General features: G+C 38.9%; 1 protein-coding gene across 2 annotated transcripts in view; it reads left to right on the forward strand.

Annotated features, from left to right (window-relative positions):
* abat (4-aminobutyrate aminotransferase) overlaps positions 1-14,653 on the forward strand; it is a 39,009-nt gene extending 24,356 nt beyond the window's left edge. For both annotated transcript variants that reach the window (XM_014020972.1, XM_014020971.1), the window contains exons 6-16: positions 1,321-1,370; positions 1,995-2,075; positions 2,159-2,251; positions 4,745-4,807; positions 4,887-4,950; positions 5,601-5,749; positions 7,370-7,507; positions 11,151-11,318; positions 11,672-11,818; positions 12,323-12,434; positions 13,954-14,653. In XM_014020972.1, coding sequence (XP_013876426.1) covers positions 1,321-1,370; positions 1,995-2,075; positions 2,159-2,251; positions 4,745-4,807; positions 4,887-4,950; positions 5,601-5,749; positions 7,370-7,507; positions 11,151-11,318; positions 11,672-11,818; positions 12,323-12,434; positions 13,954-14,075 — 1,187 coding nt within the window. In that variant the 3' untranslated portion in view covers positions 14,076-14,653. The remainder of the gene's footprint in view (positions 1-1,320; positions 1,371-1,994; positions 2,076-2,158; positions 2,252-4,744; positions 4,808-4,886; positions 4,951-5,600; positions 5,750-7,369; positions 7,508-11,150; positions 11,319-11,671; positions 11,819-12,322; positions 12,435-13,953) is intronic.
* The last annotated feature ends 3,632 nt before the right edge of the window (positions 14,654-18,285 follow it).

Raw genomic sequence — 18,285 nt, forward strand, 5'->3', positions numbered from 1 at the left:
TGCTAAAATAACTAGCAGACACTGTGCAGAAAATCGATGTCGTTCAAAGCTCCGCCTTCTGTTTGCTGATTGGTCCAAGTGAAATAAACTACAAGCAGACACTGYGCAGAAAATCGACGTTMTGTTCTCTGATTGCCCGGATGAAATGCTCCCAAAGAAATCCTCATCTATGGGAGAAATCCCAGACAGAACAGTGAAGGGAAACTGGAGWTGAGTGGAACTGCGTAGGAAGGAAAGGGCCAGGCTAAAAACATCGTATGACAGGACCTTTAGCACTGAATCATGACAGGAAACACTTCTTTAGTTTTACTCTGACCTATAAACTCACACCTGCTCTGCCCAGGTCTCAAAACTGTTCCAACCTTAACTTCATGTCAGATTCTCAAGCCTCTAAACCACATACATGCCACAAACACTGACATCTAGTGTTGAAAGTGTATGTTACCATGAAAACAAAACCTCTGATCTAATAAACGTGGATGTTATAATTCAGTTAATTCTGTCTGTGGTAAGCTGAATGAGCTCTTCTATAACACACACTCTGAGTGTGATATGGCAACAAATCATAAATAATATTCTCATGGTTTGACCAAAACATTGACATTTTTCTTCATAAGTTGATGTAAAGACCTAAAAGGCAGGACCTTTTTTTTGCACCTAAATATGATGTTTATTTATAATGAAAATTAAAGCTGAACTAATTTAAAATCATTTTCACTTGTTACTGTATCTGCATGGAATCAGCTTTTCAAACATGTCAAGTTGTACGGATTGTCCTTAATTTACACTGATTTTCCATCATTTTGCAGGCATATGGAAATATAGAGCAATCTCATGGATTTTTTCAAAACCAGTTTCAAATTAATTTAACATGTCAGAAGGATGTTTAAAAAACAATAAATAACATCAAATAACCATCTTCCAACCTGTTCTGCTGCTAGAAATTAGACTAGAAATAAGTTTTCCAATTCTTCCATGTCCTTTCCTCCTGTATGGCTGTTTGAATCTTTAAAAGTTGGTCTCACTGTGGAAAATGGAGATGATTTTAAACATATCTGGGTCAGATAGTTGTGTATGTTTGCCTGATTTAACTTTCAGTAATTTTCACCAGTCTAAAGCATCTAAATGGCTCCTAATAATGGCTGCATGATCATAAAGTATTGTTTTGTGTACAGTGTGTTTATGTCATTGCCTGGCTTTACAGGGACAAAAATAAGTTCCAGTTTTTCCTCTGGAGAGGGTGTTTAAAGGATCAAMATGTTCTAAATTCTGCTGAAAAARGGGATAAAATGTGTGAGATCTAATTCTGTCTTCTTTTAGGCTACAACCATCCTGCTCTCCTCAAGCTGATGACCAACCCCAACAATCTGGTAGGTTCACAAACTGTCAGTGACCTCGAGTCATCTGATTACCCCCAGTCAATAAGGAAACCAGAACCATTAGGTCCCCGGGTCAGCCTGTAACCTGGAGTCAGTCCTTGACTTGAGGTGATCTCAGGGACATCCAGAGACCCTGAGTCGTCCAGTGACCTGGAGTTGTCCAGTGACCTGGAGTTGTCCAATGACCTGGAGTTGTCCAGTGACCTGGAGTTGTCCAATGACCTGGAGTTGTCCAATGACCTGGAGTTGTCCAATGACCTGGAGTTGTCCAATGACCTGGAGTTGTCCAGTGACTCTGTCTTCAAGTAATCTTGAGGCATTTGGTAACGTCAGCTTATAGAACTGATGGTGGTGTTGGTGTATGTTGATGCTCTGAAGCCAGGAGGGGTGTTTACCATACTGTTTTGCTCTTAAATTGRAAAAAATAAACACCTGAAGCTCACATCTAAAAAAAAGAACAGTAAAACCAATGAGTCATAAACAAAAAATATAATTTGAGGTCATGATAGCATCACTCAGGGGTCAGAAATTTCCAAGTTTCAATTCTGAAAAGTCAGCTTTAATTCTGTTTCAGAAGGTTTTCTCTGGATTGTCTGATCTGTTTTTTCTTTTCAGAGTACATTTGTGAACCGACCAGCGCTGGGAATCCTGCCTCCTGAGAATTTCCCTGACAAAATTACAGAAAGTCTTCTCTCAGTTAGTAACACACTCTCACACACACTCAGACCTGACCTCAGTGACCAGATCTGCTCATAAAACAAGACATTACTTTCCTTCAGGTGGCTCCTAGTGGGATGAGTCGTGTTCAGACCATGGCCTGTGGCTCCTGTTCCAATGAGAATGCCTTCAAAGCAATGTTCATCTGGTACAAGGTGAGGGTGAACCTTCTTARCCTGCTTAACCAGTGAGACGTGTGAACACATGAATACAGAAACAGTTTTTGTACACTATGTGGAACTGTCAGTGCTGGTCAGGGTTCCTAAAAGTTGCCCCCTACACAAATGACCCTTTGCAACTTCTTCACCTAATCAGTTGGAGGCGCCATGATGGATGTCGGAAGTGAGGGAGGGGAATATTGCACGCTTTGACTGAGATTGTTTTCCCAAGATGTTTCTGTATAGTCATGGATGATGTAGGTAGAGTGCTTAAACCTTTAGGGTGCTTCATTTTTAAACACTCAGAAAGTAGGATCAATTGGAACTTTTTCAGATGGTGGAACAGATATTATGAGGACCCACTGCTCCTTGGCAACACTCTCCACCGGACTGAAAGCTAAAGTTCATTGAACTAAAGTTCATTGAACCTTCAACCTTCAAAACGTTCCCCATGGCCGAAAGTCTGCTTAAAGTCCCCCACCCAGRATCATGTGTGAATAATATGGATCTTTTTGTGAAAATTACAGATTTTTGAGACTTAAGATACGTTGACCTGTATGCATCCTGACAATTTTTACAGATAAATAAACTAAATAAAAGTGATATTAGGCTACAAACTGTCTGTTTTTTTGACTAGCCATACAGGACTTTGCAAGCACATAGGTTGTTTTGACATCCGTCATGGTGTAGTAGGTCGCCTTCTGAAGAGTGTGACGTCATGTGCAAAGGGTCAATACGTAACATCAGCAAGTACCCAGATTCAATCAAACAGAACTTCAAGTCGAATACAATACAGTGCTGTAGCTGTGATTGATGCTGATTTTAAAAAACAACAACAGAAAAATGGTGTCTATGAAGCATTACTGCTATGGGAAAAGGAAACAAAATATTAGGATTTGACAAAAGCTTTTCTTTCCAAAATAAGAGTACAGCAGCATGCATCTTGAAACTTTTTAGCCTCCTGTGTTGTAATTTGCCAGGTGTTGAAGGGAGTGGTTCACCATTGTTTGTTTTTGGTCCCAAACACAAAGAGCATGAAGCTAAGTGGCAGGGTAATATTAAGATCCCCAAAAATAACATCACCATCCTGGCATTTATTTTTTTATTTTTTTATTTATCCTTTATTTATACAAGAAGATTTCTTGAGACTCATCTGTAACAGATGTGACAGATGTAATAGATTTTGTGACAGATGTTGAAACAGATGTGTTCCTGTGTGACAGATGTTGTAACAGATGTGACAGATGTAACAGATTTTCATTTACAAGAGAGACCTGTTACATCCACCACAACAAAGTAGCATAAAAACAATAATAAAATTTACTTAACACTTCTAAAAATCAATGCATACATCATCAAAAAGGGTTTTCATTGAGAACAGGTACAGGTGCTTACAGACAAATTTTCAAATTTTCAATTTTGCATTCTTTACCTGTAGTGTGAAAGTTGTTTATATCTACAGCTAACAAAACAATGGAAAAACGAAACTAATTTCCTTTTTCTTTCCAAGCCAAAAATTGATTGTGGTAATAAGAGAACTTACAACTTATGATAAGAACACTTTTACATTTAAGAAAAACTGAGTCAAAGAACAGATTGCTAACAGCTAAAGGCTAACACCATCTAATGAAGTAAAATAAAATAAAGGGCTGGCAAATCCTTTTTTCATCCTGCTGCCAACAGCCTATTGRCAAATCCATGGCATGCATCATTCACAAAATCCACTTTCATCTGTGCTGTTTTTCACCAAGGCAAAAGAGCATCACTCAGCAAGGAAACATCAGTAATGCTACATGTACATCTTCATCAATTCAACGCGACTGCCCGACTCTGCTAGTCACTCCTCGTATCTTGCATTGTACCCAAATGCTGTATCCGCCAACAAAATTAAAATCGATTTTGGCCCCAGGAACGTTGTCCTTGCTTAAGTTTACATGGATGCTGTGTGTTTTTGATACAAACCTGGGTCAGAGTATCAACATTTTTAAGTACCAGAGGTCTACATTAAAACCTTCAGAGTAATATTCTACCTGAAGACAAATTGGTGTAGTAAAAACTGTATTGTCTGTTCACTCAATGGACCTTAAACATTTACTTTGTCTTATTAAATTATAGCTAAATGCTTAGATGAAACCACAGAAGGTCACATTTAAAACTTACAAACTTAAAAAAATACATTTTCACAACAGTTCCAACAAAACTCATGAAGTCAGTCTAATAAACTACTAAATTGTCTAAAACACTTTTCCTTCTCATCATAAAATAACGTCAGTTGCTGACATAAAGGCAGAGAGTGAAATGCATTTCTTTAAAGATGTTTATGCATTTTACATGTACTGATTTACTAAGTTTAATTCAGGAACATTTATAAAGGGACATTATTCTTTCACTCTTCTTAGACATGAAAACAGGAAAACAAAGTAATAAAATGAAGATATTTTTGTCAGTCTGTATGTGAAGGATGTATTCAARTGTTTGTTTATGTTGTAGAACAAAGAGAGAGGCTACAGCTCACCTTCTGATGCAGAACTGAACTCCTGCATGATAAACCAGGTGAACCCAGAAGCCATCAGCACTCTACCTATGCACTGACCGACACTTTAACCTGATCAGACTCTTTCCTCTCCGTCAGGCTCCAGGTTGTCCAGATCTCAGCATTTTGTCCTTCATGGGAGGTTTTCATGGAAGAACAATGGGTAGGTTTCAACCAGCTGTGTGACGACGATGAGTTCTCCTCTTGTTTGATTGGACACACAGAGGGGCTTCAGACGTGTTCACACCCCTTCAGTATGCTTCAGTTTCAGCTGAGGCCACAGTTATTTAAAATCTTTTCATTTTGGTGGTAATCTACAGAGAATGACAAGAAATAAAACAGAACTTTATACAGCTTTGTGAATGTATTCAGCACAGAGAAAGGTGAAACCTCAGAATTCTGACTCACCTGGATTCAGGGGTTTCTGCTCTCTGTAAATCCTCAGTCTCTCTGGGTTCAGGTCAGAACTCTGGCTGAGTCTCTCCAGGACATCCAGAGTTGTCCCTAAACCCCTCCTGTAGTGACTTTGAGCTTTGGGTCATTGTCATGTTGGAAGGTGAAGCTGTGGGTGATTCTGTGGTCCTGAGGACTCTGATTCCCCTCAACCCAGTTTCTCAGTCCCTGCTGCTGACAGCTCCACATCATGAATGAGTTGATGTTGGAAAAGTTGTTTGAAGCCACCTGCTGAACTATAAATGTATTCAGGAAAAATTAAAAAATAAATAAAAGATAAATTGCTGTTTCTTACTATCAACACATCTGTCAGTAACAAACAATGTTTCTGAACATGCATCTATGTTTTACTGCTTTAAGGTTGCCTGGCAACAACTCACTCCAAAGTAATCCACAAACTGGACGTGCCGTCGTTTGATTGGCCGATCGCCTCCTTCCCCCGACTGCAGTATCCGCTGGAGGAGTTCACCAGGGAGAACGCTCAGGAGGAGGCCCGCTGCCTGGAGGAGGTGGGTTCACCTCTCTGTGACCCGTCTGACAGATGTGTTCCTGTGTGACAGATGTTGTGACAGATGTGACAGATGTTGTGACAGATGTGACAGATGAAACAGATGTTGTGACAGATGAAACAGATGTTGTGACAGATGTGACAGATGTTGTGACAGATTTGACAGATGTTTTGACAGATGTTAACAGATGTTGTGACAGATGTAACAGATGTTGTGACAGATGTTGTGACAGATGTAACAGATGTTGTGACAGATGTGACAGATGTTGTGACAGATGTGACAGATGTTGTGACAGATGTGACAGATGTTGTGACAGATGTAATGACAGATGTAACAGATGTTGTGACAGATGTTGTGACATATGTAACAGATGCTGTGACAGATGTAACAGATGTTGTGACAGATGTGACAGATTTGACAGATGTTGTGACAGATGTAACAGATGTTGTGACAGATGTAACAGATGTTGTGACTGATGTAACAGATGTTGTGACTGATGTGACAGATGTAACAGATGTTGTGACTGATGTTGTAACAGATGTTGTGACTGATGTGACAGATGTTGTGACTGATGTGACAGATGTTGTGACAGATGTGACAGATGTTGTGACAGATGTAACAGATGTTGTGACAGATGTAACAGATGTTTTGACAGATGTAACAGATGTAACAGATGTTGTGACAGATGTAATAGATGTTGTGACTGATGTGACAGATGTAACAGATGTTGTGACAGATGTAACATATGTTGTGACAGATGTAACATATGTTGTGACAGATGTAACAGATGTTGTGACTGATGTGACAGATGTAACAGTTGTTGTGACAGATGTAACAGATGTTGTGACAGATGTAACAGATGTTGTGACTGATGTGACAGATGTAACAGATGTTGTGATTGATGTGACTGATGTGACAGATGTAACAGTTGTTGTGACAGATGTGACAGATGTAACAGATGTTGTGACAGATGTAGCAGATGTTGTGACAGATGTAACAGATGTTGTGACTGATGTGACAGATGTAACAGATGTTGTGATTGATGTGACTGATGTAACAGATGTTGTGACTGATGTTGTGACTGATGTTGTGACTGATGTAACAGATGTTGTGACTGATGTTGTAACAGATGTTGTGACAGATGTAACAGATGTTGTGACTGATGTAACAGATGTTGTGACTGATGTGACAGATGTAACAGATGTTGTAACAGATGTTGTGACTGATGTTGTAACAGATGTTGTGACTGATGTGACAGATGTTGTGACTGATGTGACAGATGTTGTGACAGATGTGACAGATGTTGTGACAGATGTTGTGACAGATGAAACAGATGTTGTGACAGATGAAACAGATGTTGTGACAGATGTAACAGATGTTGTGACTGATGTTGTAACAGATGTTGTGACTGATGTGACAGATGTTGTGACTGATGTGACAGATGTTGTGACAGATGTGACAGATGTTGTGACAGATGTTGTGACAGATGAAACAGATGTTGTGACAGATGAAACAGATGTTGTGACAGATGTAACTGATGTTGTGACTGATGTTGTAACAGATGTTGTGACAGATGTGACAGATGAAACAGATGTTGTGACAGATGTTTTCCTGGTACAGGTGGAGGACCTGATAGTCAGGTGGAGGCAGAAGGGGAAACCTGTAGCAGGGATTGTGGTTGAACCCATCCAGGCTGAAGGAGGAGATAACCACGCCTCTCCAGACTTCTTCAGGAAGCTGCGCAGTGTGGCTCGTAAGGTAACATCATCTGTTAAYCTCAGTGTAGGGTTCCAACTCAGTCCTCTCCAAAATACGGGACAGCTCTGCTGGGGGTGGGGCCTAATGTTGCAAATCATCGATTGTGACATCATCACACAATATTTATTATTTCCCCAAACATTTCAGTTACATCCACATAAACAAAATTTAATTTTGTTTCCATTATTTAAATATTACTTAGGTTTTTAATCTGGTATTTGTGGTCTTTTATCTCCCTTCCCGCCGTGTCTCATAAACAAGATTCCAGTCTAATATTTAATCAGAGAAACACCTGCTCACACCTGAACATACTTTTTAGTTTAACTGCAGATTAAATTAATCAGACAGGTACACGTCTTTCTGGATTGTATTTATAATTTAGTTTTGAGTATTGATTCTGCAACAATACTCCAGATTAACAAAGTCAAATGTGGTGAAGATGTCCTTAAATTAATAATTGAATTAAAGTACAAAAATAAATAAAATTAAATAAAAAAACTGTGAACTATGCATCTTAACTCTGAGGCTTTCAAAACTTGACTAATAGATTTCAAAACCGCAGCTCTATATTAGCACAGAGCTAGCACAGTAACATAGAGTCGCCACAGATTAGCTTATAAACAGTCTTGCCTTGTTGGCAAATAGTCATGTTCTTTATTTTCCTTTATGTCCTGTTTTTGGAGTTCTGTTCAGGCGTGCTCTGTCTGCTCCAAACACAGTTTATCAAAATTTTTCCTCTGTTGGACAAAACATTTACTGAACGCTATTCCAGAAAATTGAGAGAGAATCATTCAAACCCATTTTAAATTCTATTTAAAATAGTCAAAAGCGTTCAAACCAAACCCACAGAACAAATCAATACATGACAAGCTAAGTAAATAACCAATTTGCATTGTTTATTAGGAGGAACTACTTTGTGGGGTGAATGAATTTTGTTTAGGTGGAGCTGTGCCACAACAGCCCCTATGGACGGGCCGTGCCTGTTAGTTCTGCTGTTTTGCTCTTTGTAAAATAAAGGTGAGCTGAATTATTTAATTATCTGCTCATTAGTTACTGTGGAGAGCCCACATTACACCTGCTAACATCCCAATGTTAGCTCTTTGCTATCATTTGTTTCAAAGAAAGTTAGCTTGAATAAAGAATGTTTCTCCTTTGGTAGATGATCCAGAACCAGAGAGTTAAATACATATCACTAGAGGAGGCGTGGCCTATACGTCCACTGTTGGCRTCTGTGACAGCATGGAGGAGCGAAAACGGTGACCTAACAGGGCATCTGCTCACAGTTGTCATAGCAGCTATTAGATTGACAGCAAGCTGAACCGGATCTGTTTCATTCAATAATCATGTAAAACAGCAGATACTGTATAACCAGAAAACAATAAATTCATAAGTAACAATGATCGAAACCAGACTTGAAGTCATTCTGTAACTTAAGACTTTTTAGCTAGTTGAAAAATTATGGATAGTAATGAAGTATTTATTTCTTACCTTCATAAATAATAATATTAAATATTTACCAGTCAACACTTAGAACATGTTCTCTGTGTACCTGGTTATAGGATGAAACTTGTCTCTACTGATATTAGCTAATCAATTTCTCAGCAAGCCTGGTTTGTCAAATAAAGACCTAAAAATGTATAAATATACAATATTTTATTTTGTGTAAATATTACCTAAATCAGAGAACAAATCAGCCTAATATTTAATAGTTTGTGTTAAATTGATTCATTGGAGTGCAACAATTTGTATAATTTACTACACAAGCTGCTAACCATTTCAATAATCAGCAGTGATTAAATCAGATTTATAAGTTTATTTTAATTTGAAACTGTTACGTTATTARCTTCAGTTCTGGTCAGATCACATCCACATTGAAGTAAATAAGATAAAATATTCCTACTTGAAAGAGACATGTTTCTCTTCTATTGGTAACACACAACTTTCTGGCATTAAAACATTAGATATATTATATCAACTCTAAAACATTAATGTTTTYAAATTAATATTAATAATTTGTTTGATTTCTACATGGTCAGTCCTTTTTTTTTTTTGCTCTGTTGCCAACATGTACAGTAATGTAAAATCCAGACTCTTGGCCGTTATGCTTAGTCGCTAGTTCACATGGTCACCTGGTTTCCACACTCTCCAGTAGTAAAAATATGCCTATGTTTGTCTTAAACGTTATTTATCCACTGTACGTGTTACTTCTATTTTTCAGTCTGTACTCAACCTAAACTTTAGTAATTTAACTCCCATATGTCATTTAATTAAGTCTTGAAACCACTGTCAGCGCTTAGATTACTACTTAGCCTCATCCACATTGTTCGTACTACTCATTATCATGTTTAATGCTGCTGTATTTTATGTATATTTTTCTTTTCTATAATGTAACTTTTGTTTCAACTACCCTGGGACATGTGCTGCTGACCTCTTGACCAGCTCACCCTTGGAAAAGAGATCTTGATCTCAATGGGCTCTATCTAGTTAAATAAAGGTTGTCCAAAACTAAAATAAGAACCAGGTTAAAGGTGTGTTGAGTCAGCATCTATAAACTCTAGTGGTGGTGTTTGATCAGTTAAAGGCAAAGTGTGTAGGATTTGTTGTTTTCAGCGACATCCAGTGGTTGAATGGTTGAACCCCCCCCCCCCCAAAAAAAACACAAAGGAGTTGCTACGGTGTCTCTCAGGTGTCAAAAACCTTTGATAATTCCAACTGCAATGTCTACCAGCAGCTTCAGGGCTAGTGATCTTTCAAGTAGGGTTGTGTATTAGCAAGAATTTGGCGATACGATACATATCATAACAGAGGGGTCACGATACGATATATCCCGATATATTGCGATACTGTAAGCAAGGCAATATATTGTGATATATTGCGATTTTTTTGTCCAAAAACTTTATTAAATAAAAACCTCTTACAGAAAAGAAAAGCTAATGTTTACTCACAATGCTAATGCTACCCTTACTCTCTGGCGCTCAAGAGGTAGAGGAGCCAAATGGCCGGCTCACTGCTGCCAACTAGTGGTCAGAGGCTGAACTACAACATAAAAATGAACGGTTGGCAAGAAGGTTGACATTTTAAACCTTAATAAAAAATCGATACAGGGCTTTAGAATATTGATACAGTATCGGGAAATGAAATATCGCGATATTTCAGTGTATCGATATTTTCTTACACCCCTAGTTTCAAGTGGTAAGATTATGAGCTTTAATAAGTAAAATTATCCCAGCTACAATGACAGACAACAAATATTACATTTATATTATTACAACTAAAACCGTTTTTGACGCCGCCACCGCAGTTTGTCCTTCATGAACCTTCGTAGACAAGATGGCGGTGCAAGATGGCGGCTGCCTGTAGTGGCGACCCGCGACCATGGAGATATAAACAGCTTTTTATAAGGTAAAAATAATAAAACAAGGTCTTTGTCTGCAATGATTAGACATGTTTTTTATTATTGTCATTACTGATTATCTCAATTTCTGCTAAAAGAATTGACAAAATCCTGCACACTGTTCCTTTAAAGCAGGAGCTCCTGTGAAATTTAGAAATGTTAGCTGCAAGGTTTTGACAGAACCAGGCTGGGCTTTGTTTTCTTCATCTGTTGAAGCTGATGGTTGAATCAGTCCACTCTGTCTCCCAGCATGGCTGCGCCTTCCATGTGGATGAAGTTCAGACCGGTGGAGGGTGCACAGGAAAGTTCTGGGCCCACGAGCACTGGGCCATGGATGACCCGGCTGACATCGTGTCGTTCAGTAAGAAGCTTCTGAGTGGAGGATACTTCTACAGGGATGAGCTGCAGGCTGATAAGGTTGGTTTGCTCACAAACACAACAGAGGTGGGGCGGCACGGTGTTAGAGTTGATGCATCAACCAAATGTTTCAGGTTCAACCAAAGATTTCTGACATGAAAAAAAAAGTTTCTGTTCTGCAAAAAGCTTTTTGATTGAATTTTTTTTAATTGAAATGACCTTTTTGTTTGATTGGATAATAAAAAACACAAAATTACCTTCATGCTGCTTAAACTGAACTGATGTTTAAGTTTGTACTCAGGTGTGTTTATGAAGGAAAGCAGTTTTTCTCTAAGTTGAAATAAAGGTTCTGAGTTTAGAGATCTTAGTCAAATAAAAATCTTAAATTAATCTGTGATTTTCTTCTCTTATAGGGTTACCGTATCTTCAACACATGGATGGGTGACCCATCAAAGAACCTATTCCTGGCTGAGGTTCTGAATGTGATCCGGAGAGAGAATCTCCTGGAGGAAGTGGTCCGTTCTGGGAAAGCTTTGTTAAACGGACTCTATGAGCTGCAGGTACTGTTCTTGTTCTCCTGTCAGAACCTCACTTGTTGCTTTGTTTCTTTATTCGAATATAAACCCAAAGAGATCCAGTTTGAGGAACAGCCTGTTAGTTTTATTTCTTCCTCCTTCACATCACTGCAGCCTCATTTTAAAAGTTTTTTTTTTTCAGTTTTAATTGTCTTTCTGTCTAAGCTTCAGCAGTTTTCATTCTGTTCCCTCGGTTATTACATTCAGATATTTTTAATTATAAAAATAAACACTTTGATTTCTAGGTGTGAGTTATTTTAATCTAAAATCAGTTTGATCTTTTATAAGTAAATCTGTTCGTAAAATCCAGATGTGTTGTGTTGTGAGGTTCACAGTTAGGTTCTGTTATTCCTTGTCAGTAGAGGGCGCTGCTGGACCAGTGTAGGACAGAAACTAAATAGTGAGACATGTTCTAAAGGCCTCTGAGCTGTTTCTGTAATAAAGTCAGAGTTTAACCTTTGTCTTACAATGATTACCCTCTGGTCCCAGACCCAGTACCCCAGTGTTCTGAGCCGAGCTCGAGGGCAGGGGACGTTCTGTGCTGTTGATGTGCGAGATGCTGAGACCCGAGACCGGATCCTGGTGCAGACCAGAGACAAAGGTACTCATCAGATCTTTAGACCGGTCTGTTTTCAGTTGTTCTCACTTCTTTGTTTGTTCCTGTTTGTTTCTGTTTGTTCCTGTTTGTTTCTGTTTGTTTTTTTGTTCCTTTTTGAAGTAATTCTTGAAGCTGCCTGAGTCTGGGTGGGTTTGTGTTTCCTGCAGCTCAGCCCGTGACGTGAGAACGATCTACAGATTTAATGTACAACAGCTCCTCTGGTCTAGGRTCAGAGGAAACCAGAAGTAGAGTCTTACATAAAGTTATTATTTCTAACAGTGTAGAGCAGTGGTTCACAAAGTTTGGGTCAGGACCCCTTTGTGGGTCACAAAGCATCAAGTGAGGGTCCTCGGATGATTTCCAGACATCAGTTTAAATGCAAAAAAAAAATAAAAATAAAATAAAAATGCTAACCGAATATTTTCACCATTATTGTAATTTTTAAAGCAATAATCATAAATGAAGACAATTAGTATTGTAGTTATTAGGTTTATTTATATTGTTTAACAGTTATTAGTAAAGTTTATGTAAGTGAGCAAGTAATATCTGGTGTTATGAGTGTCTGCAACTGTTATTTTGTTGGCTGGAAACAAAAAAKTTTGAAAACACTAGTGTAGAGAGAACTTTGAAGTGTGGTGGATATTAGCAAAACTATTTTTCACATTTTATCTTCATTTATTAATTTTTTTTTCAATTCCTGATTGTTCAGCAACAAAATAAAAACAATATTCTTCTGCCCCCCACCTGAAGTTATTTTCTACAAACTGAAGCCTGATCAGGATCAGCTTTAGAAAGAACTACAAAATGTCCTAAAACAACAACATCAAAACAACAACATTTAATTTTAAACTTAAACCATGGAAATAAGCTTGTTTTGCACAAAAAAAAAAAAACCACTGTCTTCAACTCACATGAAACCATCACCAAGAACACTGGATTAACATGAATGTACTTTTTTGTGTTTATCCATTCATATTACTGTGTATTTCACACTAATAACTGAGGGTTTAACTGCAACACATTTGTGCACAAATAACGTCGGGCGATGGGTCTCCGATTTTTTTTCCGCATTGTAGACTCCAGCAGGAAGAAACCCCCTGTAGTGGCACACACCGCAGTGGGAGGGGTTTCCCAGGAGTTTGGCAGAGTGTGTCTCAATGGGCCATGAAAGGTGTGTGTGAAAATGAATGCAGAACAACCAGGTAACTGCGTGTTGTCTGCTGATCGACCACACTGAGCCCTCAACTGTTTCACAACCAAGGGGAAGGGACATCTACTGTATAGACTGGAATTAAATGAAAGTTTGTTTGGTCAGTGACAAATAAAAATTTGATTCTCCTTATTTTTCATAAGCTCTGAAGAGCTACTTTAAATGAGCTCAGGAGCCACTGGTTGGAGACCCCTGATCTAAAACATCCCCATCAGTGATAACTGTGTGTGTGTGTGTGTGCCTGTGTGTGTGTCTGTGTGTGTGTGAGTGTCTGTGTGTGCTCTGAGCAGTAACCATGTTGATCTTCCACAGGTGTACTCCTGGGAGGATGTGGAGATTCCTCCATACGGTTCCGTCCAGCGCTCATTTTTAAGGAGTACCACGCTCACATCCTGCTGAACATCTTGAACGATGTTCTGGCTCAGAACAAGTAGGTCCTGCAGGAGGCCGAGCCGAGGAAAGTTCCTTCAGAGAAGAACCTGTTGATAAATCCCCCAGACTTTGTGTTTAAAGGACCACAGAGCGACCAGTGGTCATGTCCCTAATCCCTGACCTTTGACCCCTGCAGCCTGTCAGAGCAGGGTCCAGAGGACTTTAAGATTGTTTTTCTAAAAGAAACTAAATAACTGGAATGATTTGATATGTTGATTCATGTTGGCACACGTAGACTGACCTGATGGAGTCCTGACAAGGCGGTCCATCGGGTCAGAACACCCCCAGACTCCCCCTTCCAGGGTTTCCTGTGAAGCAGCAGCGCTCTGACTGCAGGATTAGCTTCAGATTATCTCACTTAATCTCATGTTAACAGTTAGTAGATGGTAGCAACAAGAACCTGGTTTYCTGTGTGAACTCTGATGTTCTGGTGTTTCTGTGTCGTCAGTGTTGGACTCTAACCACAGGGGGAACCAGAGGTCCGTCAGCATGAACCAGAACCAGAACCCATCCTTTGTGTAGTGACCTGAACTGATTTTAGCCTTTTTAGTTTGGATGTGTTAAAATGTGAAACATTAACTGAATGTTTGGAGTTTTACTTTTAGCTCTTCTGATCTGAATAAGAATGTTTTCAGTTTAAAAACTGCTCATAAAAAGGATGAATTTAGGTTTTTATTTTTTATTTTTCCCCCAGTGACTAACTTCTGACTGATTTTAGAAAATAATCACATTTCAGTCAGAATATTTTGACAAAAATAAATGAAAAAACATGAAAAAATAAGTTATTCCATTTTTTAAAAACWGGCTTTTAACTAAAATCTTTTCTAAATTTTCGCTCTTGGTGAAACTGAGTTTGACCCTCTGAGGTCAAAGGTCACACAGGTTTAATATAGGAGGTTCTGGAAAGTTAAATAAAAATATTCTGAAGTCTGAAGAGAAACCAGACAATCAGACGTGTTCATTCCTGATTTAAAACTAATATTAAATTGTCTGGTCCTGTCTGGTCTGTTCTGGTCTGGTCTGGTCCTGTCTGGTCTGGTCTGGTCTGGTCTGGTCTGGTCTGGTCTGGTCTGTGCCGTTGCTCCCCCAGTTCTAACACAATAGAATCCTGAGTGGTTCTGCTTGCACCAAACCTCTGAGAGTCTGTAGCACAACTAAACCCAAGTGTGGTTCTGTTTGGAACCTGAATGTTCTGGTGCTCGTGTGCCAACGTCTCCCTGGATCACAGTCAGCCTGTGTGTGAAGTAATGTTTCTGTTGATCCGAGTCAGAATCCTGCTCAGAACTCTACACAGAGTCAGAGCTCAGATTATTTTCATTCTGTTCTGTCAGGTCCTGGTTCTGCTCCAGGTCCCAGGCCCGGTTCACTCAGATGTGTTCTGTTCAGTCAGAGAGAAAATCTTCAGCTGGATTAAACTCACTCAGTTGTACAGATGCTGTACTAAAATGTGGAGTGGTAGTAGCTGAGACTCATCATGTGAAAGCTTTACTTTAAACATTAACCTTCATGGTTAGAGTCAACTCTGTCTGCCTGTTAGCAAAATATCTCATGAGCCACTGATTTTTAATAAAACCCTCAAAGTCACGTTTGAAGGACCTCTGCAGCTGATTAACGTGTGTGTTGGGCCCAATCAAGATGGCGTCCTTCCACACCTGTTCTCTGTTGGTCATCACATAAATATGAACCAACCTGGTGAGTTTTGGAGCTAAAGGTGGACGTGTCAGAACCTGACAGTCCCAGGGTTCGACCCAAACGGCTCCAACATGATGTTTAACAGCTGATTGGCTGAGTCTTTAACGACGTCAGAGCAGGAGCCAATCAGACGTGGAGAATCCAGGAGGACACAGTGCTGCATGTTACCTGTCCAGGTCAGAACCACATGACCCGTTCTAACACAAACAGAACACATGACACTATGTCAAGTCTTATTGGGACCCTCTGGCTCAAGGAGGCGGAGGAGGAGGAGGAGGAGGAGGAGGAGGAGGAGGGTTGATGAAGATGAGGTACAGATGGAAATAGAAGAGAGGTTCATGGGAAGTAATGGTTTGCAGGGTGCTGCAGCACCCCCTGCTCGATGCCAGATGCATGTGTTAAATATGTGGCTAAGAAGTTAATTTGGGGGACGTGAATAAGAACAGATTTAATTAGTTTAAATTCCAATAGCATTTTAATATTTAGATTTTAATATCTAAACCATTATTGTATACCGTATTTATTCATGTATAATACGATCATCATTTTTTGAGCTTAAAAAGCATAACAAAATCTATTCATCAATAACCCGTGTATAATACTACCCCCCCCCACACACACACACTTTTTGAATGATTTTTAGGGTTAAATTTCTAGTATTATACATGAATAAATACAGTATCTGTGTAAAAATATACACCCATTTCAAACTCTTCACAGTGATCAGATTATTCTTCCTCAACATCATTTTAACATCTCTGTCTGATCAGAGTCTACATATAACATATATAACACATATAACACATATAACAGTTTGTTTTCATTAAACTGAGGCTCAGCCCCACCCAGCCTGTTACCATGGTTCCACAGAGCCGAGGCACTGATGAAGAGGAGTGACAGGTGGAGGTAGAGCGGTGGCTGTGTGATGAAGATGATTTGTTGTCAGTCAGTATTAAACAGGATCTGTAACGTCCCACTGAACAAACAACTTTAACTTCTTGCACTTAAAGAACATTGATGTAATTATTTTAAATGGCTCTAACTGTTGTCAATAAAACTTTCTGTTCATGTTCTGTGACAAATAAAATATATTTGGAATGAAACTGTTTCTTATCTGGGATTCTTTAGTAGAAATAATTGTTTTATGGAAAAAAAAAACACCTTCAGGATGACAAAGTTAGCAACACAGTTATGACTGCATGATGTGTGTGTCTGTGTGTATTCATCATGAACCACTGGACACATTTCAACAAAACCTTCACTAACTAACCACTGGCTGTACAGAAATCAACCTAATTCARCCTGACCTCCACAGCTGAGTGACCTGAACAAGCACACAAACTCAAACACTGATCTAAATGTAGTAAACRGTCAGCACACACTATGATGAGTGGTTACACCTCATGTCTGACCAGAACTCTGTCCCTTCTCATGGTTTTGTTTCAAACTCTAGGATGGAAAGTAGCCAGTGAGCAGGATATTTCAAATATAAAGCCRAAATGTAAAATAAATGTGAAAAACTTTACAGAGTATCACCTCAGGTCACCTCARCTGTCAGCACGATGATGGAGGCCTGATGGGTTTCAACTTGAACTTTTTTTTACGTACTGTAGCTTCTGGATGATTACATTGGTTTAAACTTCTGCTTTCACATTTCTGAAAAAAAATTACAAAGTTTCTATAAAACTACCATAATATGAGGAAAACCAGTTACATTATATTCACACTTTTAAACATTATTTTTTTGAAGAAAAATAATTAAAGTTTCTCATCAGGTTTTATAATACGACCAAAGCGAAACAAAACCTGAGAAGAACAGCATACAACGAGACTAAGTCAATGTTGGTTAAAGTAACTGAACCTAAAGGTTCATCAGATGATAAACTCCAGCTCCTCCAACCTGCAGCAGCAGCATATGAAAAAAGATCAAATCATTTGAAATGTATGAAAACAATAAATGCTGATGATTTGTGCTTTAATTCATTGATTCGACATTAGTCAGGTGGTTAACACATTTGATAATTGTGTCATTACAGGAAACAGACCAGAGCTTCTAACAGAACTGAGCAGAACCTCAGGTTCCTGATAAAAAAACTGACTTCTGTCTTTTTTTTTTTTATAAAACCAGAGGGACTCTTCCATCAGTTGTTAGTTTTTGTCTTCTTGCTGGTTCTTCTCATCTTTCCTTGTTTAGTTTTAAACAAGTTCGAGTCAGTGTTGATTTAAGTAAACTGACCCTGAATGTTGATCAGATGACAAACTGTGGAGGAGTTTTGGACCACTCATCTTTCTGCTTCTGCTCAGTTCTCTAAAGACCACTGGGATTCAGGCAGGTTGAGGTCTGAACGGATGGATGGATGGATGGATGGACAGATGGATGGATGGATGGATGGCTAAATTGATGGACAGATGGATGGATGGATGGCTAAATTGATGGACAGATGGATGGATGGATGGCTAAATTGATGGACAGATGGATGGATGGATGGATGAATGGATGGATGGATGGATGGATGGATG

This window comes from Austrofundulus limnaeus, unplaced genomic scaffold (genome assembly GCF_001266775.1).
Source record: "Austrofundulus limnaeus strain Quisiro unplaced genomic scaffold, Austrofundulus_limnaeus-1.0 Scaffold274, whole genome shotgun sequence".
Lineage (NCBI taxonomy): Eukaryota > Metazoa > Chordata > Actinopteri > Cyprinodontiformes > Rivulidae > Austrofundulus > Austrofundulus limnaeus.